General features: G+C 50.8%; 1 protein-coding gene and 2 long non-coding RNA genes across 17 annotated transcripts; 1 reads left to right on the forward strand and 2 right to left on the reverse strand.

Moving 5' to 3' along the window:
- The first annotated feature begins 1801 nt into the window (after window positions 1-1801).
- On the forward strand, window positions 1802-26939 carry RCC1L (RCC1 like). Of its 15 annotated transcripts, none has more exons than XR_014073384.1 (12): window positions 1802-2199; window positions 6981-7110; window positions 9850-9978; window positions 10922-10988; window positions 11480-11531; window positions 12276-12360; window positions 14636-14817; window positions 16805-17250; window positions 18106-18193; window positions 19021-19194; window positions 21586-21671; window positions 26171-26939. XR_014073384.1 is itself a non-coding variant. In XM_081558035.1 (11 exons), the coding sequence occupies exons 1-11, from the start codon at window positions 1867-1869 to the stop codon at window positions 26437-26439; spliced, it is 1461 nt and encodes a 486-aa protein (XP_081414161.1). In that variant the 5' UTR covers window positions 1802-1866; the 3' UTR covers window positions 26440-26939. The 15 variants fall into 15 exon arrangements, 10 of the variants coding, with proteins under 10 accessions (XP_081414161.1, XP_081414163.1, XP_081414166.1 ...); XR_014073385.1 differs by having other exon boundaries at window positions 19129-19194; XR_014073383.1 differs by having other exon boundaries at window positions 16805-16866.
- Window positions 13093-19198, reverse strand: LOC145532595 (uncharacterized). Its single transcript, XR_014073413.1, has 2 exons — window positions 18031-19198; window positions 13093-14980 (listed from the first exon to the last, which is right to left on the reverse strand). It is a non-coding gene; the product is annotated as an uncharacterized LOC145532595 (long non-coding RNA).
- LOC145532600 (uncharacterized) lies at window positions 23268-27163 on the reverse strand. The gene is made up of 2 exons (XR_014073418.1): window positions 24724-27163; window positions 23268-23566 (listed from the first exon to the last, which is right to left on the reverse strand). It is a non-coding gene; the product is annotated as an uncharacterized LOC145532600 (long non-coding RNA).
- Window positions 27164-27434: the final 271 nt, after the last annotated feature.

Genomic DNA, 27434 nt, shown 5'->3' on the forward strand with positions numbered 1-27434 from the left:
TGGCCTGGAGAATTCCATGGACTGTATGGTCCCTGAGGTCCCAAAGAGTTGGACACGGCTGAGCGACTTTCACTTTCACTTTCCGTAGGTCAGACGGTAAAGAATCTGCCTGCAATGCGGGAGAACGGGGTTCGATCCCTGGGTTGGGAAGATCTCCTGGAGAAGGGAAAGGCTACTGCAGCGGCGGGCTGCAGTCCATGGGGCACAGAGTCCAACACGACTGAATGGCTAAGCACAGAAGATCAGTTCAGATTGCTTTGTTGTCCTGGAGTGTGCCTTGTATTCACTCTATGAAACATGTTACTACTGTTCTGTGGTGAAATGTGATTGATGTTTTACCGTTGTGTGGGGCTATTTTATAGAGGATGGTGGAGGGAAACTGAGTGATAAGATGTGGTAGCTGTGAGACTGTTCCTCAAAGGCCTCCAACTACAGGGAATGTAATTAAGCAAAGCTATGAAATCTGGCCTCTGTTTGCACTGAGGTCATGCGTCCCTTGGACTACTCCCAATGACTGAATGAGGCGGGGATAGACACTCAGGCAGAGCAGATCCTGGGAGGCATGGATTCCCCTGACGGTCATCTTGGGCGCCAGGATTCCCCGGTGACCTTACCAAGCCTTCCTTAGACTGAACGACAGCATAGGACACTTTTGCCCAGACTTCCTTCTTTTTCTCCCTCATTTAGAGTCAGATTGTATCACGGCCTGATGGTTCTCCCAGCTTTCCCAGCACCTCCCTTCTCCTTTTTCTCTTACAGAGATATTTCCTCTAATAAAATCCTTGCCCATCTAATTCCAGTGAGGTGGTGTTGAATTAAAAAACCTCAGCTAAAATTTGCCTGGGAAATCCCATGGACGGAGGAGCCTGGTAGGCTGCAGTCCATGGGGTCGCTAAGAGTCGGACACGACTGAGCGACTTCACTTTCACTTTTCACTGTCATGCATTGGAGAAGGAAATGGCAACTCACTCGTGTTCTTGCCTGGAGAATCCCAGGGACGGGGGAGCCTGGTGGGCTGCCATCTATGGGGTCGCACAGAATCGGACAGGACTGAAGCGACTTAGCAGCAGTAGCAGCTAAAATTGGGAGGCTTCCCTTGTGTCTCAGATGGTAAAGAGTCCGCCTGCAATGCAGGAGACCCAGGTTCAATCCCTGGATGGGGAAGATCCCCAGGAGGAGGGCATGGCAATCCGCTCCAGTATTCCTGCCTGGAGAATCCCATGGACAGAGAAGCCTGGTGGGCCACAGCCCGTGGGGTCCCATAGAGTCGGACACTGAAACGTCCCTGGGATTCAGAAATTACAAGTGGGACCACTTGACTTTAGTGGAGTGATGGGCTGAGGGGGCAAGGAGACGGGAACTCTCTGTGGCTGGAGCACGGACTGAGCGGCGTGCAAGCGGGAGCACGGGCGACGGGCCAGGTAAGAAACGACAGGGACAGTGGATGGGGGGAGCACTAGGCTGGAGTCGTGCAGGGCGGGCAACCCCTAATATTTTACTTCTGCTGATTGCCAAAAAAGCAAAGGGCCTTTGTAAGATGAAAGGGCTCGCCAGGAGCGGGAAGGTGCTCAGCAGACGTGCGCTGTGCGGGAAGGTGAGTGAGTTCAGGGTGGCTTCCGGAGCCCGGAGAAAGGGTGCGCACTAAGTCGGGCCACGACCGATCCCCCAGGATCTCAGGATGGGGGATACCAGCTTCTGCTTAGCCCAGCCCAGCCCAGCCCTCCCACCGCCCTCAGCCATTGGCTGCCCTCAAGGTCTTTGCTTTCAGCCAATAGTAAACGAGGCCGCAGGCTCTTCCGCCGGGGCGTAAGGTCAAGGGTCACCAATATGGCGGCGCCCAGGAGTTGAGAAGGCGTGAAACGGAGGATGGCGGTGGCGGCGGTGGCGGCGCTGGCGGCGGGCGCTCGGCTGGGGCGCCGGCTGAGTGGGCTGGGGCCGAGCCGCGGACACTGGACAGCGGCCAGACGCTCGCGGAGCCGACGCGAGGCGGCGGAGGCCGAGGCGGATGCGCCTGTGTTCCAGTACGTGGGCGAGCGTGCGACTCGCGCCGACAGAATCTTCGTGTGGGGTTTCAGCTTCTCCGGGGCGCTGGGCGTGCCCACTTTCGTGCTGCCCGGCTCCGGACCTCAGCCCCGCGCCGGCTCGCGGCCGCGCCGCAGGATTCAGGCCGTGCCCTACCGCCTGGAGCTGGACCAAAAGGTGAGGACTGCGGCTTCGTCCCTCCCTCCCTCGGTGCCGCTCTCTAGTCTTCGCCGTTCCTCCTGAGACCCTCTTGGAGGGTTGGCGACGTTGGGTGGACAGACTTCGGGGAGAACGACCCTCGAGCGGGCCCCAGGCGGGGAAGGCGTTAGGGCCCTGCCAGAATTTACGGAGTGGTCGAAAGGTGCCAGGTATTGTGTCCGGCTCGCGTCACTCGCGCGACACCCGGTGAGCCGGGGTCGTTGCCACAGTTACAGGAGAGGAAAGGGAGGCTCAGAGAGGTTAAGACACCGGCCCACTGCCCCACAGTTGGTAGGTGTTCTGTACTTAGGGATTCGCCCTCGGGCCAGACTCCAGAAGTTCTGCTGATAGGAAATAGGACTTCAAAAGGTCTGAGAAAATGTGGGCCGGCTGGAGTCGGTGAATAGCAGTAGCTAGGAAAGGAAATGTTAATAGGAGTATTAACAGGAATGAGAGCGAGGATGAAAGATCTAAACACACAGGAGGCCCCTGAGTTGACTCAGACTTGAAAAGATACAGCAAAGAACAGCTCCCGGAGGGCGCCTTATTGTGGCAGCCAATATCTAGAAAAGCAAAAATGGATGTTTAGGATAGGTTTTTGCTTGGCGGGGTTGTGGACATCTTTGTAGGTGGTGGAAAAGAAGCAGATTTGACCAGTTTGGCTTCTGACTTCACTGTCAAGGATAACAAACGATCTTTTGCCCTAAATGGGGAGCACCAGAGAAACAGGGATTAAGCTTCAGTGAAAGGTTGTTTGACTTCTTAATATTGAGTTGTGAGAGTTATTTATGTGTTCTGGTTGTAGATCCTTTATCACATATATGATATGTGCACATATTTTCTGCCAGTCTTTGATTTTCTTTTTATTTTAATAGTGTTCTTCCGGAAGCAAAAGTTTTTAATTTGAATGAAGTTCAGTTGATGAGGTTTTCTGGTGTGGATCAGACATTTGGTATATCTAACTTATATGCAGAGTACATCATGAGAAATGCTGGGCTGGAAGAAACACAAGCTGGAATCAAGATCGCTGGGAGAAATATCAATAACCTCAGATATGCAGATGACACCAACTTATGGTACAAAGTGAGGAAGAACTAAAGAGCCTCTTGATGAAAGTGAAAGAGGAGAGTGAAAAAGTTGGCTTAAAGCTCAATGTTCAGAAAACTAAGATCATGACATCTGCCCATCACTTCATGGGAAATAGATGGGGAAACAGTGGAAACAGTGTCAGACTTTATTTTTTTGGGCTCCAAAATCACTGCTGATGGTGATTGCAGCCATGAAATTAAAATACGCTTACTCCTTGGAGGGAAGGTTATGGCCAACCTATATAGCATATTTAAAAGCAGAGACGTTACTTTGCCAACAAAGGTCCATCTAGTCAAGGCTATGGTTTTTCCAGTGGTCATGTATGAAAGTGAGAGCTGGAGTATAAAGAAAGCTGAGCGCCAAAGAATTGATGCTTTTGAACTGTGGTGTTGGAGAAGACAGTCCCTTGGACTGCAAGAAGATCCAACCAGTCCATCCTAAAGGAGATCAGTCCTGGGTGTTCATTGGAAGGACTGATGTTGAAGCTGAAACTCCAATACTTTGGCCACCTTATGCGAAGAGTTGACTCATTGGAAAAGACCCTAATGCTGGGAAGGATTGGGGGCAGGAGGAGGAGGGGACGACAGAGTATGAGATGGTTGGATGGCATCACCGACTCGATGGACATGGGTTTGGATAAACTCCGAGAGTTGGTGATGGACAGGGAGGCCTGGTGTGCTGTGATTCATGGGGTCGCAAAGAGTTGGACACGACTGTGCGACTGAACTGACCTGAACTGAAGAAGTCTTCGCCCATCCCAAGATTGCAAAAATAATTTTCCTATGTTTTTGTCTAGGATCTTCATAGTTTGAGTTCTTGTTTTGGTCTGTGAGCCAGTCATTTGAGTTAATTTTTGCATATGGTATGTGGTCTTCCCTTGTGGCTCAGTGGGAAAGAATGTGCCTGCCAATGCAGGAGATGCAGTCCAGAAGATCCCCTGGAGGAGGAAATGGCTACCCACTCCAGTATTCTTTCTTGGGAAATCCCAGGGACAGAGGAGTTTACAGTCCATGGGGTCGCCACAGAGCTGGACAGACTTAGCGACTAAACAACAGCAACTAACTTTTCTGTAATCTAGGAAGTCAGTCTCCTCTGCTGTGTGTGGCTGCTGACATTGCTTGTGTTTTTGTTTGTACCACCCTCCTCCCCCAACTGTCTTTTTTTTTTTTTTAAGTCAGACTTCTTGGGGTTTGCGAGTGATTTGGGCAGAGGCTGTGCTCAGACACCTTGAGCTAATAAGTTTTCTGCTCTCCACCTTTGATTCTGTGTGTGGGTTGGGGGTCACATTCAAAGTTCAAACTGATCTCAAGTCAGCCTCAGCTTTTCTTCCCACTGGGAGCTCCTTGTGCAGTTTCCCTGTCAGCCATGCAGATGTGAAGAGCTTTCTGTGACTCTCGTTTCTGGGACCTGCCCATTACATTTCTGGCTGGTCTGCATCTCCTCTTACCCCAGTCAGGATTGCAACCTCAGACTCACAGAATTGTGAATCTTCCTTGTTTGCTTCCTGCTGAATTTGCTGTGGGGCACGAGTTTTCACCCTTTACCCCGAATTAAGTCTGTCTAAGCAACAAAACTGATGGTTTTCACCGTCAGCGCTGCCCTTCTCTAACTTCTGTGCCGACTGAGCTGGGTTAGCTGGAGCAACTCAGGACAAGAAGTGTACAAACCCTGGTGTTCTTGCCTGTAGGTCTAGCAGCCCTTTGTGAGTAATTTCTTACTTTGTTTGCCTTTGATTGACTTCTGGAGCCCTGAAATGATTGTGGTTTGTTTTTTTGCAGTTTTCTCCAGTTTCATGCTTGTTTTGGGGGGGAAGGGTTAGCTAACCTCTTCACACCACCAGAGTTGGAAAGTCCCCTTCTGGGACTTATTATAACAAACATTGCTTAATGCTGACTCTGTGTCAGGTATCGTTCAAAGCCTTTTCACATACTGGCAGATTTAATAATATAGCAGGTGCTTCCCAAATACTTGTTGAATGTTGAATAAACAGATGAGAGTAATCATATAGTGTGCTGGGCATCAGCTTCGGAACTCAGTTTTCTGTGTTTCCTGCTGTGTGGTCAGGGGTTGTCTCCTGCCTCCCCAGTGGGTCATTTCCTTGAAGGTGGAGCTGTTCCAAGAGACCAGAGAACTGAGATTTTTTTTGTTTCTACTAATGTGATGGTGCACCTGTGTATGTTCCACGTGAATGTTATGAGAGAAAATGTCACACGGCAGAAGGAGGGATCTATAACTTTTGGATAACTCGATTAAACAGGTCATCAAATTTAAAAGAAATATTTAGCTCGCTTTCTTCAAGATATGCTGGAGTTAAAAAATTTAAAAACAAAACAAAACTCATGTTTGTTCATTATCATGGTAAGCTAGCATTTTCATCAGGATTAGGTTAGATTTGTATGTAGTCTCTGAGATCAGAGGCCTTTGGTAAACTATAAACAGCCAAGAGATAGTGGAGGAACATTAGGGTGACCATGTAATTTGTTCTCATTTGCTTGAGAGTGAACTTCAGGGGATCAAGTGTAAGCCACGATTGTCTCAGGCCACTCTGGGTATTGTGGAAAGGGAGTTGACCTTAAAGCCAGGCTGCCTTTGGTTTGTTTCCAGCCCCACTGAAGACTCAGTTTCCTTATCTGATCTGTGAAGGTGGGAGTCAGTCAATGTGTTATATTCATGGTAGCCGTGATAACTACGTCTTCTTCATGGAAGTGATGGTTTGAGACCATAACAGTGTAGCATAAGGATTAATAGCAGTCACTCCGCAATCAGACAGCTTAGGCAAGTTACCTAATCCCTAGGAGGTTTGATTTTCTTATATACCAAATACTACTATTACTACCCTTAATAATAATAGTAAGCGCATTATATAGCTCTGACATTAAGCTAGATACTGTTTACTCTTAAGAGTTTTAACTATATTAACTCATTTAGTCTTCACAACTACTCCTAACTATTATAGGAGAGACACTATTATTAACTATTTTGCACATAGGGAAAGAGACACAGAGAAGTTAAGTAGTCTGTCTCAGGTTACACAGCTGGTAAAGGTCTACCCATCCATCCTAAAGGAGATCAGTCCTGGGTGTTCATTGGAAGGACTGATGTTGAAGCTGAAACTCCAATACTTTGGCCACCTCATGTGAAGAGTCGACTCATTGGAAAAGACCCTAATTCTGGGAAGGATTGAGGGCAGGAGGAGAAGGGGATGACAGAGGATGAGATGGCTGGATGGCATCACTGACTCGATGGATATGGGTTTGGGTAAACTTCGGGAGTTGGTGATGGACAGGGAGGCCTGGCGTGCTGCGACTCTTTGGGGTCGCAAAGAGTCGGACAGAACTGAACGACTGAACTGAACTGAAAGGTCTGCCAGTGGTCAACCCTTTGATCTTGCCAAGATTCAAACTAAAACTAAGATAGTCTTCAAGTTTACTATGCAAGACTATGTCTTGGTGAATGGGGATCATTTGATACCTAGACCACTGGGTGACTGAAGATTAAGTGAGGTTGTGCATATCAAGCCCTTAACATATGGTAAACCTCCAGTAAGTGTTAGTTGCTATAGTAATAGTGTTGGTTCTTGAAATGGATAAACAACCTGTGATTTATTCCTGGGAAAACTTATGTCCCATATCAGTCAATGCTTTATGGGAATTTTTTTTTTTTCCTTTCAGATTTCATCTGCCGCCTGTGGATATGGATTCACGTTGCTGTCCTCTAAAACCAAGGATATTACGAAAGTTTGGGGTATGGGGCTCAACAAAGATTCCCAGCTTGGATTTCACAGGAGCCGGAAAGATAAAAGTAAGTATTCTTACCTTGGTTTCTCTCTGCTGTGGGTGGTCTGAAAAGGCACTCTTTGATTTTTAAGAATATGGTTTCATAAACCAAACCATAGCAACAAAATAGATGGAGTCTTTAAAGTGTTGTTTGAAACCATCTGGACCAGATTATTTTTCAGCCTGTTTGGTAATAACATTGAACCTTTAGGCAAAGGAGCACTTGCTGATGAGTAAAGGTGTTCTTTTTGGCCCCAAAGAGATGACCCTTTTTTCCCTAGCTTGGAGATCACTTGAAATATTCTGCAGTGCCTACATAGGGGAAAAATTCAATGAAATCTTTAAGGTGGAGGTTTGATTCCAGGTATTTGAAACTTGAATTGTAAAAACGTTAATTATTTATAATGACATTTTACAAGTAGACAGTAGTAAATCAATTATAAGTACAATAAGAAGCATTTTTTTAAAAAATAAAGGGGTAATTACCCAGAAATATACTGGATAAGCCTCCTCCCCCCTTTTTCCTATTCCTTGATTCATATGCAAATATATTTAAAAATTAATTTTGATTACAGCATATGTTTTGTTTTCTGCCTTTCTTCACTTAATTTTATATCAGGAGTCTTTTACAAATTAGTACTGAAGTCTTTATTAGTTGGAAGATACCACATTACATTTTTTATGCCCTTTACTATACATGGAAATGGACCAGAAGAGTCTAGTGCACCCAATGGACTGCCACCAGGTCCGGCAGTCATCAGCTCACTCCAGTCGTGTTTTATTCAGCCTCCACCATCGCCGTCAACAAGTTTGAAGCAAATCCTAATATTATTGCTTTTTTTATAAATATTTCAGTATATAGCTAAAAAAATTAAGGATTCTTTAAAAAAAAAAGATATCATTATCACACCCCAAAATAATTAGCAATATAGTCATTTTACATGATCAGATATTCAGTGTTTATTTTATTTTTTTTATGGCTGTGCTGCTTGGCTTGCAGGATCTCAGTTATCTGACCAGAGATTAAACCCTGGGTAATTAAACTTTCACAGCAGTGAAAGTACCAAATCCTGACCACCAGGGAACCCCCCCTAGTGTTTAAATTGCCAATTATCTCATGAATATCATTAGGTTTATATTTTAAAAAATTTACTTGAATCAAGGTCCAGATAAAGGCCAAACATTGATTAGTTAAGACTTTTGAAAGTCTTTTGAGTTTGTGTGTGTCTTTTTCTCCTTGATATTTATTTATTGAAAAAGTCATGGCGATTGTCCTGTAGAAGTGTCCAGTCTGGAGTTTGCTGATTGCATCCCCGTGGTGCTGTTTGATGTGATCCGCTGTCCTCTTTATTTCCTGTCAATTGGTAGTTGGAAGTGGAGCCAGATTCCCAGAGAGCTGTAACACTTCAGATTCCCTTCAAATGTTATGTCGTTGCTGCTTCCCAGGCCCTTTAGGGGTCAGTGAATATAGTAACAGGAGATGTGAAGTTTTTAGTATTTTAAAACACAGTATTTTTGCAGTTAATGAGGCTGATAAACTAACAGCATTGTCTAGTGCCTTTGGTTTAGCTTAGAATTACATCATCTTCTTGTGACAAATTACAATTATTCCATGCTGATCAAAAGCTCTGTTTGAAAATTAATCAATCACAAGTGAGTACCAACAGGCATGTATGATAGTAACACCATATATTTGGTAAATGAAATGTTTTTAAATGTGGGGTTCATAGGAGAAAAGAGAGGGGTCATGAGTGGTTGAGAACCAGGACATTTGCAGATCTTCTTAACTCCAGCCTCTGTTACAAATAATCAGAAGCTCATCGTTTAAAACCTACTGTAGTGAAAGTGTTATACCTCAGTCATGTCCCCCTCTTTGTGACCCCCATGGACTGTAGCCTCAGGCTCCTCTATCCATGGAATTCTCCAGGTAAGAATACTGGAGTGGAGTGCCATTTCCTCCTCCAGGGGATCTTCCTGACCCAGGAATCTCCTGCATTCCAGGCAGATTCTTTACTGTCTGAGCCACCAGGGAGAATTCCCAATATAGACCAATCTGGCTTCTCCAGTAGGATTATAAAGAACAATAAGATTCTTCTTTGGGGTTCCTTCTAAAACACTTTTGCTCCCTTTCTTGCTTATTTAAATATTAAAATTTTCTTTTTTGAATAGATAGCATAGTCACATACTTCACAATCCTAAAGGCACAGTTGAATATATAGTGACAAGTCTGCTTTCCCCCTCTGTCCTCCAAGCCACACAGCTTTTCTCCCTGAAGACAGTATATGTCAGCAGTTTCCAGTTTATCCTCCTAGAGCGATTTTGTGCATCTGGAAGGAAGCACATGCATCTGTGTATTCTTTTTAGTTTTACTCTAAGTGATATCATACTATATATGCTATTCTTCAATCTACTGATGAATTCTAATGGGGGTTGCAGGAGTAAAGTGCTTTTCCTTTCCTTAAAAATACAGAAGGTGGGACTTCCCTGGTGGTGTAGCAGTTAAGATTCCACACTACCACCGTAGGGGGTGTGGGTTCGATCCCTGGTCTGGGAGCTAATATTCTTCAGGCTGTGCATTGTGGCCCAAAAAAATCCAGCAGGTTTTAAATGACATGGGAAGAGATTTCTTTAATAGGACTAAGTATGCTTTACAGTAACTCATCGTGTGATGGACGCCGGGGGCAGGGAGTAGGGCCGGAGTTCTCGTCTCAGCTCTCTCTCCCGGGAAGTGTAACATGTGTACACCTGGTCGTTCTCGTTTCAGCGAGGGGCTATGAGTACGTGTTGGAGCCCTCACCCGTGCCGCTGCCGCTGGACAGGCCTCAGGAGACGCGGGTGCTGCAGGTCTCCTGTGGTAGAGCCCACTCGCTCGTCCTGACAGATGGTGAAGGAGGTGATGGACCTGTTCCAGGGGCATGGGAGAGTGGGGACCGCTTTCCCGCAGTTGGGCCTGAAGGGGCTCGTTGGGTTGAACCCCATCTAGTTAGTGAAGCTGTTGGCATTTCCCGAACAAGTCAGTGGGATGGCTCAAGAGAGCTGTGTGGAGCTGACCTTGGCAACTCTTTCATGTTCTCTGCCCTCTGTGGTTCTTGGAAAATCTCTATCTGTATTTATAAACATGACAGCACACGCCGTATCATGACCTACTTCTCCTTAGCCCTGGAGCCACCAAGCCAGGCTGTGTGTGTGTGTTGGAGTGTGTGTGTCGGACCGTGTGTGTGTGTTGGAGTGTGTGTGTCGGACCGTGTGTGTGCTGACGGTTTTTTCTCTTATACTGAAAGCAGCCTGTTTGCTGACACTTCTTCCATGCAGGGTGGGGTGGGGGGGTTTCCCTAGTCCAAGCTCCTGGCTCGCCCCCGGGCCTCTTCAGAAGTTGGTTGTTTCCGGGGGAAGGTCAGCTTGACTGAAGTTTTCAAATTTCACTTTTATGGCTCAGTGTGCTTTGTAAGAAATGGTGAAGGTGGTGTTAGGAGCTCTTTTAGGGGGAGATTTGGCATTGAGGGCAGCCTAGTGACAGGTCCAGGGAATGGGGGTGCTGAGGCCTTCCTTTCATGGGATGTGCTCACCTTATCATGTGGCATTCCTGAGAAGCACCCCCAGGACCCAGGCGGGGAGGCAGAAGGCATGGCAACAGTGGCCTGGGCTGTGTGGCCAACCTGGACCCCAGCACGCTTGTGGGGGCACCTGCAGAGGCTGAGAATGTTGGAGAAGGAAGCTGAGTGGCAGCTGGGGTGAGTGGTCGGACTAGGACCACATGTGAGACCCTCCTCCCGGTCCTGATGTTTGAGGATTCCAGGACCCTGCAGAGCTGATTTGATTGGCGCTTTATCCTTTAGTCTTCAGCTTGGGGAACAATTCTTACGGGCAGTGTGGAAGAAAGGTGATTGAAAATGAAATTTACAGGTGAGTTCCCAAAAGCGCTACCCCTTGCCTAGGTTGTGTCCAGTGTTAAACATCTTGTGAGATGTGAGAGACCTCCAGAGTCGTAAAATGCAGTGGGAGGTCCCCGGACGACGTGGAGAGCATCATTCCAGTGTGGGTGGGAGGGAGGGCGCCTGAGCCGTCTGTTGCGGGAATGTCTTTGATTTCATTTGTTGCTTTCACTGGACAAATTAACTTAAAAACTCCTCTAGTCTTTAAAAAAATTTCCCTCTAGCTCCTCACATTATGCTGGTAGATCTAAATAACATTCAGAAGTCTGCAGCATATTAAAGTCACCAGAGGATTTTGTTTTGTTTTACTTTCATGCCCAGACCTACCTCTTCGTCATATTTGACCCTGAGAGTATCTCTAACATTACCATATGCATGTGGGGGCCACCGGTTGGGGTGACGAGAGGGGCCAGAATCACCCAGTGCTGACCATGCTTCTCCCCAAATTTCTCCTGGTTGTAGTGAAAGTCACAGAGTTCATAGGATGCAGGACTTCGATGGACAGGTGGTCCAGGTAAGAGATGGGGGCTGAGGACCACTGGTCTTGCCCCCCAACCCCCCACCCGGAGGTGATTTTGAAAGGGTGAAAGTTGGGTGAGCTGATGACAAGCTGTTACGGCGATTTTCTGAATTAATAAATGATTTTAGTAAGTATTATTGCCAGCCTATTCTAGGTCAGGGCTTACACCAGCGTGTGGGGATACAAAGTTTAATAAAAATTGGGGAGGGTGAGTAACACTCTGGGGAGAGACAGGTTATATACCAGCAGTATCAGAGTGTAATTCGAGCTCTGCGTTCCAGGCTGCTTTATCCTGCTGTCCATTTTATTCTCATCCATGGTACAGTGCCTGGCACATGGTAGATACTTAGCTGTGTAAATAAGTGTATACAGAAAGCACTTATAAGAGCACCAGGAGAACTGTTACTCCTACTGGGGGCGGACTGGAAGGCGAGAAGGGCTTCTGGAGGAGGGCGTGGTTCCTTGGGTGGAGTGGAGTGGAGTGGAGGGGCGCTTGGGTTCGCTCCTTAGGACACCGGGCACCGTTTTGTTTTTAGCCAGAGCAGTTTCAGGGGAGCGGGAGACACAAGCTGGGCTGTGCTGGATTGAGAAAGAGTTGGCTGTGGAGTGGGGCGTGCCCGGCCCCTGGGGCACTCTGGACTGGTGGGCAGTGGTACCTGGCTTTGGGCACTTGGGCCAGGACAGCGGGGCTGTAAGGATTCCTTCTCACCAGTCATCTCGCCTCCGTTTGTGTGGTAGGTCGCCTGTGGTCAGGACCACAGTCTGTTCCTGACGGATAAAGGAGAAGTGTATTCTTGTGGATGGGGTGCGGACGGGCAGACAGGTAGTGTCCCCCCCCCCGCCCCCTGCCCAGGGGGTGGCGCAGCTGCCTCCATCCGGCTCTTCCCTCCCCTGTCCCTTCCCGCCTGTGCCCCCTCTTTCCCCTCACCCCCAGCGCCCTGGATTGGACAGAGGACTGGGGCTGCCCCACCATACAAGCCTGAGTCTTCTCAGAGACAAATGCCCCCTGACGGGAGCGCGACTTCACCTGATTTGAGAAGAACGTGATTAAGGGAGAGAGGAATGAGAGAGGAGCTTTATCCTCCCTTCTGTGTTCGACGTTTGTCTGAAGGGAGGACCTTAAATTTAAGATTTAAACCCTGTGTAAATCCTCTATCATCCTGCCACCTCACCACATCATCTTTGTCCCTTGACTCATGTTTTCTCCCAGTCCTTGTTCATATGTGAACATCGTTTATGGTACTCATAGCAGAGGTGTGATTTTTATATGCCTGTTTTATCATTAAATTTACAGGAAACATTTTCCCACGTTGGTATAATTTACAGTTACAGTTTTTAATATTTGTATGATAGAGCATCCAATTCATGTACTATAAGGTAAATTAATCATTTAGTTATTTTATCAGGTAGCTACTCATTATCCTGCAGTCAGGAGGAATACTTTGGTGGGGGGGGGGTGCAGTAGCCATTGCAGATATGACATTTGTCATATATACATGTCTAGCTTTTCCCTTCATTTGGATTGTTGCCCTGGCATAAATTTCCCAGGCGTGAGTCAGAGGATTAGAATATTTTTATTGTTTTCAGGATATGTTGTTACATGGCTTTCCAAAAGTTTCACTGTTGGAAATGGCTTATACTGCTGTCAGCAGCGCACAGAAGTACTGATTTAATCATCACCCCTCTAGCAGGGATTATTGTCAGTTTAAGTGTCCTAATTTAATCCTGGTGCCAGTTTTTCAAGTGTGCATTTCTTTAGTATCTGCAAAGTTGAAGCTTCCTTTTCATTTTTTCAAATATTGGTGTGAGTAACTTTTAAAAATCAGCTTTTTATAAAAAGAATGAAATTGATACATTTTTGACAGCATAGACCAAGGAATGAGGTGAAAGTCCCAGTGTGGAGAGAACCGTGGTTTAGTTTCCTGGTGCCACTCCAGAAGCGCCGCTGTCATGTGGCCTCACTGCCCTTGCTCGCCAGGCTCTGAGTCCAGCCCCGTGGGCCCCCTGCACCCTGATCGGGAGCCTCCCTCCTCTTCTGCCACATGCCTTTGCACATGCTGTTCCCGTAGCCTGGCATGCTCTTCTTCACTCTCCCTTTCATCCTGTAGACCTTTACTTGAGGTTGTCTCTTCAGTGACAACCATCTGACCATCGGGTCTAGAGCAGTTTCTATATCAGTATCCAGTTTCTTTCATAACCCTTCAACGTTTTGAGTTAATTTAAAAAAATCTTTTTTAGTATATAGATCATATTTGGTGTATACAAAAGATGATATATAGGTTTCGCGTTGCCTGTTGCCGGCGGGTGTTGCCAGTCTGACACTGCCTTGGGCCCCTTGGAGGAAACCTAGTATAAGCAGGGCTCTGTGGTTTGGGGGTCTCCCTCATCTGCTGCCCAAGGGATTGCCCCCCATCGCTGAGCTGATAGTGACATTTGCCCTCCTGGCAAGCCCTGTCTTTTCCTCGGCTCACTGTTTACCACACCAGTTTGCCAGTTTCTATTTGTTGTTTTGGGGGGATGGCGTGGGGATTGACATGGCATGGGCTCTTAGAAATTTCCCTTATTTTCTCCCAAGCCCAGCAGTGCCTCAGGAATTGCTTGTTGTAACTTTGGTTTCCCAGTGCATATAGAAGTTATGTTTATACTGTAGTCTATTAAGTGTGCGATAGTATTATGTCTAAAAAAAAAAAATGTACATATCTTAATTAAAAAAATACTGCCTCCAAAATATTAACCATCACCTGACAATACAGGGTTGCCACAAACCTTCAATTTCTTAACAGTGCAGTATCTGCAAAATGCAAGAGAACGAGTTGTGCCTGTATATTATATACAAAGTCTGGAGGCTCATTGTGTGGTGGCGTTTCATCTTGAAAAGGTTTCTAATTTGAATCAGACTTAGAAAATATCAAGGGTTTTACATGTAAACAATCACTATGATGTTTTTTCCTCTTAGAGAACATGGAACAGGAAGCTGTACGGCGTGTAGAGGGAACTGATAGGATTCTGAGTGGATCTTTGCAAACTGCTTAAAACTGTGTTTGGCACATAGTAAGTCAATGCAAGTGTTTGAGTAACACAGTTTTCCATCGTGTCAGGCCTGGGTCACTACAATGTCACCAGCACGCCCACTAAGCTGGGCGGAGACCTGGCCGGAGCGAACGTCGTCCAGGTGGCCACCTACGGGGACTGCTGCCTGGCTGTGTCGGCTGACGGCGGCCTCTTTGGCTGGGGCAACTCTGAGTACCTGCAGCTGGCTTCTGTCACCGACTCCACACAGGTACGCGGTCACTGGCAGCCCAGGGCTGGGGGCTTGGAAATAGTGTTCAGGACATGTAGAAGAGGTCCTTCACCAGGGGGAGATGTACAGACTGCTGTGTAGGCCTCACCTGAGCTGAGGCTGCCTCTTCAAGGGGCCGAGCGCTTGACGATTTCTTTGGAGCCTAGAAAGAAAGCTTAGGTTCAAAAGCCATCATTATCAATACTTCGATAAGCTAGTCCTGGCTTAGAGCAGTAGTTGAGGTCTGTCTGTGTGCCCTGTCCCATTCAGAAAGGGGAAGTGAGGCTGTTTACACACGTTCCTGCGGCGTCCCAGTGGGCCTTTTGCTGCCGCCCAGCGTCTGCGCCCCCAAGCACACAGGTCCGAGGTGTGCACCTTGATGAAGACGCCATGCGGCCCCCAGGTCATGCAGTAGAGCCTGGTGCCTGGCCCGTGGTGTCTCCCCATCACGACCCCACCTTCACCGCAGGGGGCCACCGTCAGTACAGCGCAGTAGGGTTTTAAACATTTTATTAACGAAAGTTCCAAATATAAGCAAAAAGTAGACCGTACTGCATAATTAATCTCTATGTAGCCATTACCCATATTCAATAATTACAAACTAATGACCCGTTTAAAAAAATAGATAATTTACTGTTTTAAATTGTATGATGTAGTGGGTTTTAGTATATTCACAAGGTTCTGTAACTGTCACTAGTACCTAATTCCAGAACAATTTCATTAACCCTCCCCCACCCTCCTCTGCCGGAGAAGGCAATGGCACCCCACTCCAGTACTCTTGCCTGGAAAATCCCATGGACGGAGGAGCCTGGTAGGCTACAGTCCATGGGGTCGCTAAGAGTCAGACACGACTGAGCGACTTCACTTTCACTTTTCCCTTTCATGCACTGGAGAAGGAAATGGCAACCCACTCCGGTATTCTTGCCTGGAGAATCCCAGGGATGGCGGAGCCTGATGGGCTGCCGTCTATGGGGCCGCACAGAGTCGGACACGACTGAAGCGACTTAGCAGCAGCAGCAGCAGCAGCAGCAGCAGCAGCACCCTCCTCTGCAAAAAGCCCCAGACACCTAATGGCCTGTTCTGTTGCATCTGTAATTCCATCTACTTCTGTGTCCTACGTTATTTTGAAGCAAATCCTAGACTTTATATCTATAAATCAGTATGTGTCTCTAAGTGATAAGGACTTAAATTAATATCATCAAGCTTCTGACAACATACAGAAGAGTTTTAAATATATGTTAATAGGTAAAGAAATATGCACAGAGGGATAAAGGTCAGCTGATCAGATGAAAATAATTGGTTCTCTGTGGTCTGACACAGTGGCTAGAAGTGGCTGCAGATTTGGCTCTGAACTTTCTAGTAGCCAAAACAGAAGAAAAGGGTTGTCATTTATTACTTTAATGTGTTTATTTTTATTTATTCATTTGGTTGTGTCAGATCTTAGTTGTGGCATGTAGGATCTAGTTCCCTGACCAGGGATTGAACCCGGGCCCCCCGGAGTTGGAAGCTCAGAGTCTTAGCCACTGTACCACCAGAGAAGTCCCAGAAAACGTGGTCATTTAATGATTCATTGTTTCCATAAGATAAACTGCAAATAAAGTATTCAGGAGAAGGACTGGGCTTCCTGATACCAAGGCCTGAGATCAGTGTCTGCATGGCCTTTCTGTGGGGACGGGTCTAGGGTCATGTCATTGTTACCTGTGCTGCGTAACAAATGACCCTACCATGTAATGGCTTAAAACAACCCATATTTATTCTCTCTCAGTTTTTGTGAGTCAGAAGCCTAGGGGTGGCTTGGCTGGGTCTTTGGCTCTGAGTCTCTTTCTTGGGGTTCACCTTGGGGAGGCTCTGCCTTTGGGCCCACGCTGCTGGTTCGCAGCAGGGTGCAGGTCCCCAAGGACTGCTGGCCCTGGGGCCCCAGGTCCTCGCTGGTGCTTGGCCAGCTCAGAGCGCTTGACTGAGCCTTCCTCGGCTCCTTGCCATGCAGGCCTCTCCACATGGCGGCTCCCAGTACGGCAGCTGGCTTCAGCCGAGCAAGCAAACAAGAGGGTGAGTGAGCATGTCAGTGAGACAGAAGCCAGCGCTCTACAAGTTCATCCCGGCAGTGGCTTCCCTTCATGTTTGCTGGAGTTCTGTTCTGTGGAAGCAAGTCACCAGCCCGGCCCCCGACACAGGAGGGTGCAGACAGCACACGGTGTGACCTGCAGGAGACAGGTCACTTGTTTGGAAGCAGCCCACCACAGCCCTGATCCTGTATGTGGCCTGAGCCTCCCCCTGTCGGGGACAGCAGTGATGCGTTTCCACGGCTCTTTGCTGGAGCGTTTCTCAGCCTTTGCTGAGGGCCATGTGCCAGAGCCCCGTCGGGCAGAGGAGCCATGTGAGCCGAGTAGTGGACGCCAGGCCCGGCCAGCAGCCTCGCGCCATCTAAGATCAGTAAGCCCCTTTAGTCAGCTTAGGGGTCGTTATCCTCCAGCTGTCTCCATCTGCCCATGACTCTGAAAAGACCCATGCCTGTCACTGAAGCACTTAACATCCATCTTTCCAAAGTCACTCCTCAGTAGAGGCGCCAAGACCAAAGCCTGCTGGAAGGCTAAGTAGGCCACTTGGCCGTCTCTAGGCACTGCAGGTTCAGAACATCCTGGAGTGAATCCGTGCTCATCCCTCCACCCTGGCCCTTCTCTGTCGTTACCCACGTCCACTCACCTTCCCCTCTCAAAGTCACATCCCTCTCTCACTTGGAACCCGTACTGCCTCCCCGTTATGCTCAGGGTAGAGACCAGATTCTTACCGCGGTCAGCCACCATCCCACGTGGTCTGGTTTCCCTTCTGTCCACCAGCATCTTGCAAATACTCCCCCTCGTTCCCGGCTGTGGCCACCCTGAGCTGCTGAAACTCCTGAGCGTGCCACGCGTGCCTCGCCCCCTCTGCACTCCCACCTGCCCAACCTGGGATTTCCTTCTCCCCTGTCTGCTTCCCCCTGCCTGCTCTCCTGACACGCGCCCCGAGACTCTGGTGCTCCCCTTCACTGCGCTCAGCGCAGGTTCGTCGTGCGTTCGTCTTGGCTGACGTCTGCCTCCTCCACTGGACTACGCTCCGAGAGCAGGGCTGGGTCTCTTGCTCCCTCATCTCCCCTGTGTCCTGTTAGACGCCCGGCCCCTGTACAGTGTTCGGGATTATCTAGGGGAGGGATGAATGAACTGGGACTTAACCTACCCTGTACGTGAAACAGTGTTGCCAAGTTCTTGCTGGTTTGTCTTCCTAACGGTGTGGCCCCTTTCTCTGATGCAGGTGAACGTCCCCCGGTGCTTGCCCTTCTCAGGAGTGGGGCGGGTGAAGCAGGCTGCGTGTGGGGGGACAGGCTGTGCGGTATTAAACGGTGAGCCCCTCTTGCGGGCTGTTCGCTGGGAAGCTGCGGGTGGGATGGGTGCAGAAGGGCTGGTGGCCACTGGGTCTGGCCCTCAGCGTGGGCAGTGGGCCTGTGGGAAGATCTAGTTAGAGTTCAGTCCACAGAGGGGGAGGGTGACTGACGTTCTTGACAGAAGGCTGACAGCTGTGATTTATACTTCAGCAAAGCCAGCGTAGAACGTAGAACTGAGTATCGCAGACCTCTGGCTTGCTTGCTCCCTCTCCCTGAGCCTGGGCCAAAGACTCCAGCCCTGCCTTCTCCAGAGAGACTGTGCCGAGAACCCACGGGCACACAGGAGAAGAGGCCTAGGGTCCGGATCCTGAGAGCCACGCGTCCTGGGATTACGCATCTGGGACCACTGATCAGTGTTAAACTTTTTATAACCTGAAAGTCATTGCGAGTTTTAGAATCTGGCCAGGAGTCGTGTGGGTACTTGGCGCGGTCTCCTGCTCTGTGTCGGGAAAAACTGTCCTTCTAAGGCTCCCCTGTGCTCACGTGGGGTCTGTGGGTGATTTATGGAGTAGCCCCGTCCAGCACCCTCAAGATGTGGGATGTTTGTGTTCTGAGATTGGTTAGCTGGCTAGACATCCTCCACAAGCACGAATTTGAAAGAGGAAAAAAGAAACATTAATTTAAGTATCTATCTCAACATGTTCTTGCCAAGCAAGAAGAGGGAAAAGAAAAAAGGAAAAAAATGCATGTAGATGTAACACATCTTGGTGGTGTGGTTTGAATTTCTTGAGAGGGAGGGCTGTGCCTGGTTTGACTTCCTGACCGTTGTTTTTACTGTAATCCAGGAGAAGGACATGTTTTCGTCTGGGGCTACGGAATTCTTGGGAAGGGACCAAACCTCTTGGAAACCGCTCTTCCAGAAATGATTCCACCCACTCTCTTTGGCCTGACAGAGTTCAACCCGGGAGTCCAGGTTTCCCGCATTCGCTGCGGACTCAGCCACTTCGCCGCCCTCACCAGTAAGTGACCAAGCCCGTGCGGCCCCAAGGCCTGGCCGGGCCTCTGCCTCTCGGGTTCAGCCCCAGGCCGTGGGCCGCTCTCGGTTTCCTTCCATCCAGCAGAGTGGCGCCCTTGTGTGGATAATTAAAGAGCGCGGCTGATCCAGAAGTTGTTTGGCTTGAGGTTGTGTAATGTGTGTCTCCTTTGCATCCCGGAGGTTTGTTTTCGGTTCATCTGGTTTGTGGTTAGGCTAACGTTACAGTGTTTCTCAAGAGGACATAGTCGGTGGTCGGGAGAGGGGACCCTGGAGTGGGCCAGGGGGAAACAAGTCGGGGTTTGGCGACATCCGTGGTGGGCGAGCAGGAAGTGACTGCGCGGGGCTTCCTCCTGGTCCCCTGGCCACGCCCACCCCTCACCCAGCCTGGAACGCAGGAGGCGCATGTATCACACAGTCTTGTGGTTTCGAGGAGGTGGATGTGCCCGGTTTCTCCAAAGTGCTGGGGGAGAGTGATCAAAGGGGAGGCGGAAATGGAAGCTTCTCCGAGGTCTGCCCAGTTACAAAGCCATGAGCTATCCAGTTACCCTGCAGACCCTCCAGCATGTCTGCGCTTCTTGATTACAGCCCTCATCCCACCACCGCGGCTGTTGGGTCAATTTGCTCCTCTTTAGTTGACTTGAAAAGTAAGACTGAACTAAATAGATTTCATTTTATGCCTTTTAAGTATTATAAGTTCACTTTCTCTTTGCAATTTATAAAGACCTTTTCATCTCGTGGCAAGTAGTTATTTTCTTTTTAAAACATCTGGGCTGGGACAGCCAGTTTGGGGTCACCCTCATCTGTTCTCTGGCCTCATGCTAATGTGAGGATCACTCCAGATAAGCACCCTCTAGAGGTTCCAGAGTCCTCACCACCTCAGTCATGGTCTGCATTTCAGGTTTGAGGGTTCTGAGGCAGCGGCAGCTGCCCTGCTGGTGGGTGCAGTGTTGTCTGACTGTGCACTGAGGCACCCCAGTGGCAGCAGGGCTACCTGGGGTGAACCCTCACCACTCCCCATGCAGAGTCAGCCACCTCCATCTGCAAATGTGTGTGTCATATGAGCGTTTTAAAGCTGTTTTGATGTGGCAAAGAAGAGTCAGTATGGGTGAATTCTAGAGGTAACGATTATCTGTAATTTCTCAAATGTTTAAGGCTCAAACTGTGTGCAAAGTCACGAACTTCAAAATTCACACACAGCCTTCACCTACAACTAAGGTAGATTCCTTTGTCTGCTGTTCTGCCACATGGCCATGTGGGTCACACGGAAATGAAGTCCTACTTAGGTTTCCCCCAGAACCCAACAGCCACCCTCCCAGTGACTGTTCCTCAGTAGAGGGAGCCCCGGGGCCTGGATGTCTCCCCTGTCGCTGGGCCTGGCGTTTGCCTGCGGCCATCTGGCAGTTGGAGTTGGTGTACCCTGAGGTACCCTCTTGGGTGGAAGACCACGGAGAGCAGGCAGAGCGGAGGGCTGCGGCGTGTGCCACCGAAGGGCCCTTTGCCGTGTCAGCCGGGTTGTTTCATCAGTCCCAGCTCCTGCGTGTCCTTCCTTCTTCCCACGACCAGAGCCTTCTGCCTGCTGGGGCTGGGGAATGGGGCCTCTGCGCCGAGGACGCCCCAGGCTGGTGCGGGAGGACGTCTGGACCGAGGGCCCTTCCCGTCTGGGGGTTCGTCCTGGAGGCTGGGGTTCCCAGAGCCCCAGTCTGGCTTCAGTGTCCTGGCCTGTCCCTACAGCGCCCTGCCTGTCCTCTTCCTTCGTGGCACTTGTTACAGTTGGAAATCATGCATTTGTTGGATTATGTATTTTTCGCTGTTGGACTGGCTCCACCCGGACGAGGACAGGAACGTACCTGTTGGTCCCCATGCCGACCCAGCTCCTAGCACGCAGACGGAGACCCAGCCCAGAGAGGCACCCCGCCACCGCGTGTCACTTGACCAAATGCTTCTGAGACCAGACAAGGAACGACAGATTATCCTACTTCTCACTCTGTCAGGGTGTGACCAGGATTTGAGGCTGCCGAGATCTCAGGATTGTGGATGGCAGGGTCACACAGCTGGGCGATGGGGGGTGTCCGCAAGGGCTGAGCAGAGGGGGCTGTGTGTGTAGGAGCCCCTGGGCCCACCTCCGGGCATGTGCTCATCTCCCCTGAGAAGGACGCTGTGTGAATCTGGGCTGGGACACGTGTTTGGTTTGGGGATGGTACTGTTTACTTGTCCCTTCAAAAGCAAGCATTAATAAAGCCGGGGAGAAATTGAAGGTTAACATTGATCTTTTTGTACTGGGTTCTAGAAGGCCTGTTCTCGAGACCCTTCCTCCTCTTGGAGACTTGCTGTTGGCCTAAGCCCCAACCAAGCCACCGTTGTTCTTTCTTTGCAGACCGAGGAGAGCTGTTTGTGTGGGGCAAGAACATCCGAGGGTGCCTGGGAATCGGTCGCCTGGAAGACCAGTACTTCCCATGGAGGGTAAGGCTGGGCCGGCGGCCTGAGGGTGTGCCTGCGGAGCTGACACCAGGCGCGGCAGCCGGGCCAGACTGGGTTCCCGGGGTTCCGGTCTCATGCTGTCCCTAGGGTGCCGCGGGGAGGAGTGAGCTGCAGGCCGCGTCCCGGCTCTCCACGAGGGAGGGGGTCGGGATGAAGGAGCTGACATGCCAGGAGCTGTTTACTGAGGCCCGTGGGGAGGAATGTTTTACAGCGAATTTAAAAGAAAGCAGGATGTTTAATATTTAGAGTGCCTTACCACAGCCACCAGACTGAAACATAAAGGCTCTTCTCAGGGGGAGGGTGCAATTATACAAAAAGGCTCATTTCAAAATTAAAGGGAAAGATTCCTTCTTAAGTTGTAGTTTATCTTCATGTTGTTTACTAAGTCAGTTCTTCAAGTTCTTCCAAACAAGGCTATTTATTCTTTTGAGTACAGAACATATGGACCTGGTACAAAATGTATTATGAAAAATAAGCCTCCCATCTCCTGTCCCAGAGGCAGCTTCTGGTTTCATCCTTCCCTTCCGGAGATGGTCTCTAGAGAAGCAGGCGCTCGTGTGCATGCATGCTTGTGTGTGTGTGTGCGTGTGTGCATGTGTGCCTAAATGTTTGTTTTGAAGGATCATTTTTAAAAGAAGATTTATCTGTCAAAAACCCACAGAAAGTGTCTAGAGGCACTTTGGTATTTCAGCGGCTGTTTCTCCCAGCCCTTCCCTTAGCTGCTGGCTCTCCTGGCTCCTGTGAACTCGGCTGGCCCTGCCTCCAGAGCAGTCTCCAAGAGACACTGATCAGAAGGGAGGCTTTGAACTTGTTTGGGAATAAAATGAGTGCACCCCCGAGTTGTTCCAGACTGGTGGTGCAGCCCTGCTGTCCCCTGGGGACCCCGGCCTGGGAGAGGAGAGGCACTGCGGCAGCGGGCAGTGGCCGGCAGCTCCGGGAGCGGGAGCGTGGGGCAGTCAGGATCCCACTCTTCCTTCGGGAGCTCCGACCCCACCCAGAGGGCTTCCTTCTGCAGGGGCAGCTTGGGAAATGGCCAAGCAACTGGCCTTTCAATGAATGACCGTTGTGACTTGGGGCTCCCACGTGCCTTCATTTCCTCTAAATTAGAGCCGTGAAGTCGGGTTTGACATCAGAGGATGTCTTCACTGCTGAAGTGGCCGGGCCAGGCTTGGCCTCTGAGGCGGAGCAGGGGGCGCCAGGCCTGCGGGTGGACCCCTTGCTGTTCGGGCTGGACCCCCGAGCGTCCCTCTGGCGTGCTCCCGGCCCCCGCACTGTCAGGGCAGGGATGCTCCGGTCTGTTCCTGCGACGGCCACCCTCAGGCCACATGCTGTCTCCTCTCAGGCCTCTGTGGAGCTCCTTCGCCCCCTTGTCACCTTTCGGTTGGGGTGGGAGGATGGTGCTGAGGTCTGTGCCTGCTCCAGGATGTGCGGCTGGGGCTCTGGGAGAGCGATGGAGACAGGAGCCAGGTTTTGGATCAGCTGGATTGGTTGGAATCCTTAAAGGTTAGTTGATGTTGAGTAGTTGGACCTTTCTCCAGTCTGTTCTGTTGTCTCACTTAAAAAAACAATTGCAAGCCATTTTTATTCCTTAAAAACTATATTTTCTTACTCATCTTCAGCAGGGGATATGTTATATCATTTAAAAAGTATTCCACAAAAGGGAAAAAAAAAAGTAAAACTGTGTTTGTAGCTCCTATAGTGGTACTAATTAGTTACTCTTAGACGCCCAGAGCTGGGGCTTTTCTCATGGTCCACAGGCCCAGGAGGTGACGTCTGAGTCACTTGATTCAAGCCTCTCCTTCTGGAAGCATCCAGGATGTCTTCCTGCTCCACGCTGGTGCTCAGAGAGGGTTGGTGATCTCTTCAAGGTCACACACCTAGTGAGAAGCGGAGCCCAGATTGGGATTCAGTGTCTGACTTTGAGATGTCACTGAGGCCCCCCTCCTCTGTGAGGGCCTGAGCTGGGTCCTCCGCCCCTGCCGTGAAGGAGAGGCCACGTGCAGAGGGAGACCCTCTGCGAATAGCGGCCCCGCGGGCCTGGGCTCAGGCTGCACCCCTGCCCAGGCGGTGCTCTCACTTTCTATAGAAGGGTGACGGCCATCCTGGGGGCGAGGTGCTGGCCCAGGTGCTGGCGCTCTGCCGGTGAAGGTGGGGCTGTCCGCCCAGCCTGCGCCCATCAACGCTGACTTCCCAGTCCCTCAGCCGTCCGCTGGGCTGGGCTGCGATGTGCGCTTGGTCCTTTGCAGACTGTGCCTCCCCCACGCTGTGCGCCCCCCTGGTTGGTTGGAGCCCAGGCTGGGGACCCTCTGCCTTCAGGGCTCCTTTCTTACTTGGCCTCTTCGGGAGCCACAGGCCCCGCGGTTCTGACACCCCAGGGGAGGGTGCGCTGCAGGGCCGAGCCTCCTCGCAGGCTCCCCTCTGGGGTGTGGCCCCACCTCTGGGTGCCGGGCAGGGTGTCTTCAGGTACAGCTGAGTGGGGACGTGGCGAGTCTGGCAGCCCGGTCACAGCTGGTCCAGCCTTCCTCTGTCCCTGACCTGGTGGGCGTGTGTCCTCTGTCCTTGACCTGGTGGGCATGTGTCGTGGGAACTTGTCCTTGTGTAGAGAGTTGCTCCTACACTAATTCTGCTCACACTTTTCAGAGTTACTCAGGCCAGATACAGTTCGGCTTCTGGAACTGTTGGCCTTTGCAATAGTGGGAGTATAAATTGGTTTAAAATAGAAACTTCTTTTAACCTTGAGGACACAAATAGAACACGGCTGAGGGCAGCCGTCTCTTGGACTCAGTTCAGAGGCTGAGGGGCCGGTCTCCAGGGGAGCCGCCTGCTACTCCCCAGAGAGGCTCCCAGGGTCAGCGTCAGCCAGGGCCACGTGGTCCCCTCTGCTTTGGGCTCTGAGGGCCACAGCCCTTGGGGAACGAGGACAAGAGGTGCTTAAGTGCAGCCACTTGGCTGCAGGTCAGCGCAGAGAGTGGCCCTCCCCCAGGGAAGGTCAATAGAGGCTCCCTCGTGGCCGGGGAGGTTGCTGGGAGCTCACCTGGCTGGTCACCCCGGGCAGCATGTTTTCTCCGGAACACTTTGTGCAGCTCTGGGCCTTTGCGCTGAGCCGGGGGCAGCGCGGCGTGTTTGCTCAGTGATTCCTGTAACAGGTTTTGCTAAGGGCGTTTGTTTAGAGCAGGGCGGGCAGCACAGCTTGGTGCTAGCGTCCGTTTGCCTTGCAGCCCGGAGCCCTTAATGGACTTGTCTGTGAACCGTGGACACTGCTGCCTCTGGGCTTTTAAAAGGCCAGGCCATCTGGCCGGGGCCGTCCCCTCGGAAGCTCAGTAAACTCCGCAGGCTGTGGCAGAGCCGTCTCCAGCTGTCACTTTGCTGCCCGGGGGGAGGGCGGGCAGGACTTGGGTACAGGCAGGAGAGCAGCACCCGCGTCCGGCAGAGGCCAAGGAGGAGCCAGGGCGGGAGCTCTGTCTAAGGAGACACTGCACCCCCACCGGCTCTCTGCACCCAGAATCTCGGGGAAGAGCAGAAACCAGTGAGAAGTAGTTTCCAGTTCCAGGGGAAGGTGGGGAGCAGGGCAGACAATGACGCGATGGTATCCAGAGGCAATAATCCCTTTCTTTTCTACTGAATGTCATTTTATATGGTAGCCATGTGACTGTCACCTATTCAAATCAATAACAGTAATAATAACAACAACAATAATAATATGACAACAGTAGGAGAAAGCCAAGTGCCCTTCTTCTGGAGAACTGGGGGGCTGTGTGGGCCTGGAGATCCCGCTTATGTCGTGGGCACCGTGGAGTGTGTGTGTCCTTCTCCAGGGCCCAGCTGTGGAGCTACGGGACGATGAGTGTCCATGGAAAGGCCAGCAGGCCAGGCCGTAACCTCCACACCTGCGCGGGGTTGTCTGCACGTCACCTGGAGGGTTGGCCCTCCTGGTGACGAAGTGTTGGCAGGGCCGCCAGCCAGTCCTCTGGCCCCTTCTGAGACGCAGTCAGCACCCCTCAGCCAGGGTGCACGGGACTTGGGAGCAGCCTGCCCGGACCTGGAGCTGATGGGTGAAGCGGGTGAAGACACTGGGCTGGCAGGACTCCTTCCCACAGTCGGCCCCGCAGGCAGGACAGGGCGGGACGGTTTCTGGAGCCATTCAGGGAGCTGTCTGGTGACCCCTGGGGCAGGTGTCCACCTCTGGGGAGTCACCCTCACAGGGGTGCAGCCTCTGTGGGGTGTCTACATCCTGGGACGGCGCATGCAGGTTCCCAGAGCAGCCTCTCGGGGGTGGGGGGTGTTGCCCTTGACTGGGTGGGGAGTTGGCATGGCCCTTCCCAGTTGACCTGCCAGGTGCATTAAGCCCCCCATTTCCAGGTAAGGTGGCTGAGGCTCAGAGCGGTTCCGTCACCGACCCAGAGGCAGAGCCAAGGTCAGGCCCTCGTTGGGCCCCTGCCAGGCCACCTCCCCTCATGCTGCGCTGGGTCTTGCTTTTTCAGGTGACTATGCCTGGGGAGCCCGTGGACGTGGCGTGTGGTGTGGATCACATGGTGACTCTGGCCAGGTCCTTCATCTGAACCTGCTCCTCCAGCCACTGGGGCCTGGCTCTGGCCTCAGGACCGCCTGGCCTGCTCAGCCAGGGCGGCTGTGGGGCTCTGGATGGGGCCTGAGAGGCTCAGGGCCCTCTGTGCACTGGGCCGCACTCCCCACGGCCTGGAGCGGGGTGACCGGAAGTGCCGGAGGCGGTCCCCCCTCCAGGCCAGGGTGAGGTGCTTGGCACAGACTCTGCCCCTGGGTTGAGTGGCCCTGGGAGGGCCAGGATGATCTGCTTCATCTCGGCTGCTTCCCGGGGACACACGATGGCATCTGGTGTCACATCTGGTCTTCAGAGAGCTTACTCGCTCAGCCATCCCTGCGCGCTGCTGGGACACCAGCTGACAGCCCTGCACGGGGGTCCTCCCTGGAAATGCCAGTGGGCGCCAGCCTGGAACCCTGTGGGCCCACAGCAGTCACCTACCTTGTAACACTTCTTCCTGCCTGGCTCAGAAGACTTGAGAGGCCCCTTGGGAAGATGAGCAAGGCCAGATTTCTATGGGCCAAGGGCTTTGAACACAATCCGCGAAAGCTTGGCTGGAGTGCTCGCCTTGGAGAAGGAAAACTCAAGACGGTGAAAAACATTTGCATTAGTAACGTAACGTGTCCTTTTCTTTAACATCTTTTAAAAGTCTTTTTCGGAATAAAGTCTATTTTCTGCCTTTTCATTTTTAAGAATTTGAGAGGCCTTTTTATTTTAACCTAATCATTTAGGGGTTAGCTTTCCAAAACAAGGCATTTGGTTAAAGTGGCTACTAGGAGCCAGTGAAAAATACTCTGGAAGACAGTCCTGCTTGGAAACTGTTTTCTGACCAGAGCCTGCCCCCTCATTGCAACTGGGAGAGAACAATATAGTATAAAAAGAACCAGTTGTCACGTCACAAACCGGGGTCTCACTCGAGGTGTACATACATCCCCCTCCTTTTATCTGTTCACTCAACAAATGTTTACTGTTGTGTCCTGTATGTGCCAAGTACTGTTGATCCCATATGAGTCACATGGGGACAGAAAACCCCCGCCAGCAGGTCTCATGACACTTACATTTCGAGGAGGCAAAACAATCAACAAGCCAAGTGCAAAGTGTGTTAGATGGTTGCGTGGGCTGTGAAGAAAAAGCAGGAGAGGGGCGGGCGATGCTGGGAGGGTGACATTTAAAGTGGAACGGTCACT

The sequence above is a fragment of the Giraffa tippelskirchi genome, chromosome 13, assembly GCF_054371585.1.
Source record: "Giraffa tippelskirchi isolate mGirTip1 chromosome 13, T2T-mGirTip1v1.2.pri, whole genome shotgun sequence".
NCBI classification, from domain to species: domain Eukaryota; kingdom Metazoa; phylum Chordata; class Mammalia; order Artiodactyla; family Giraffidae; genus Giraffa; species Giraffa tippelskirchi.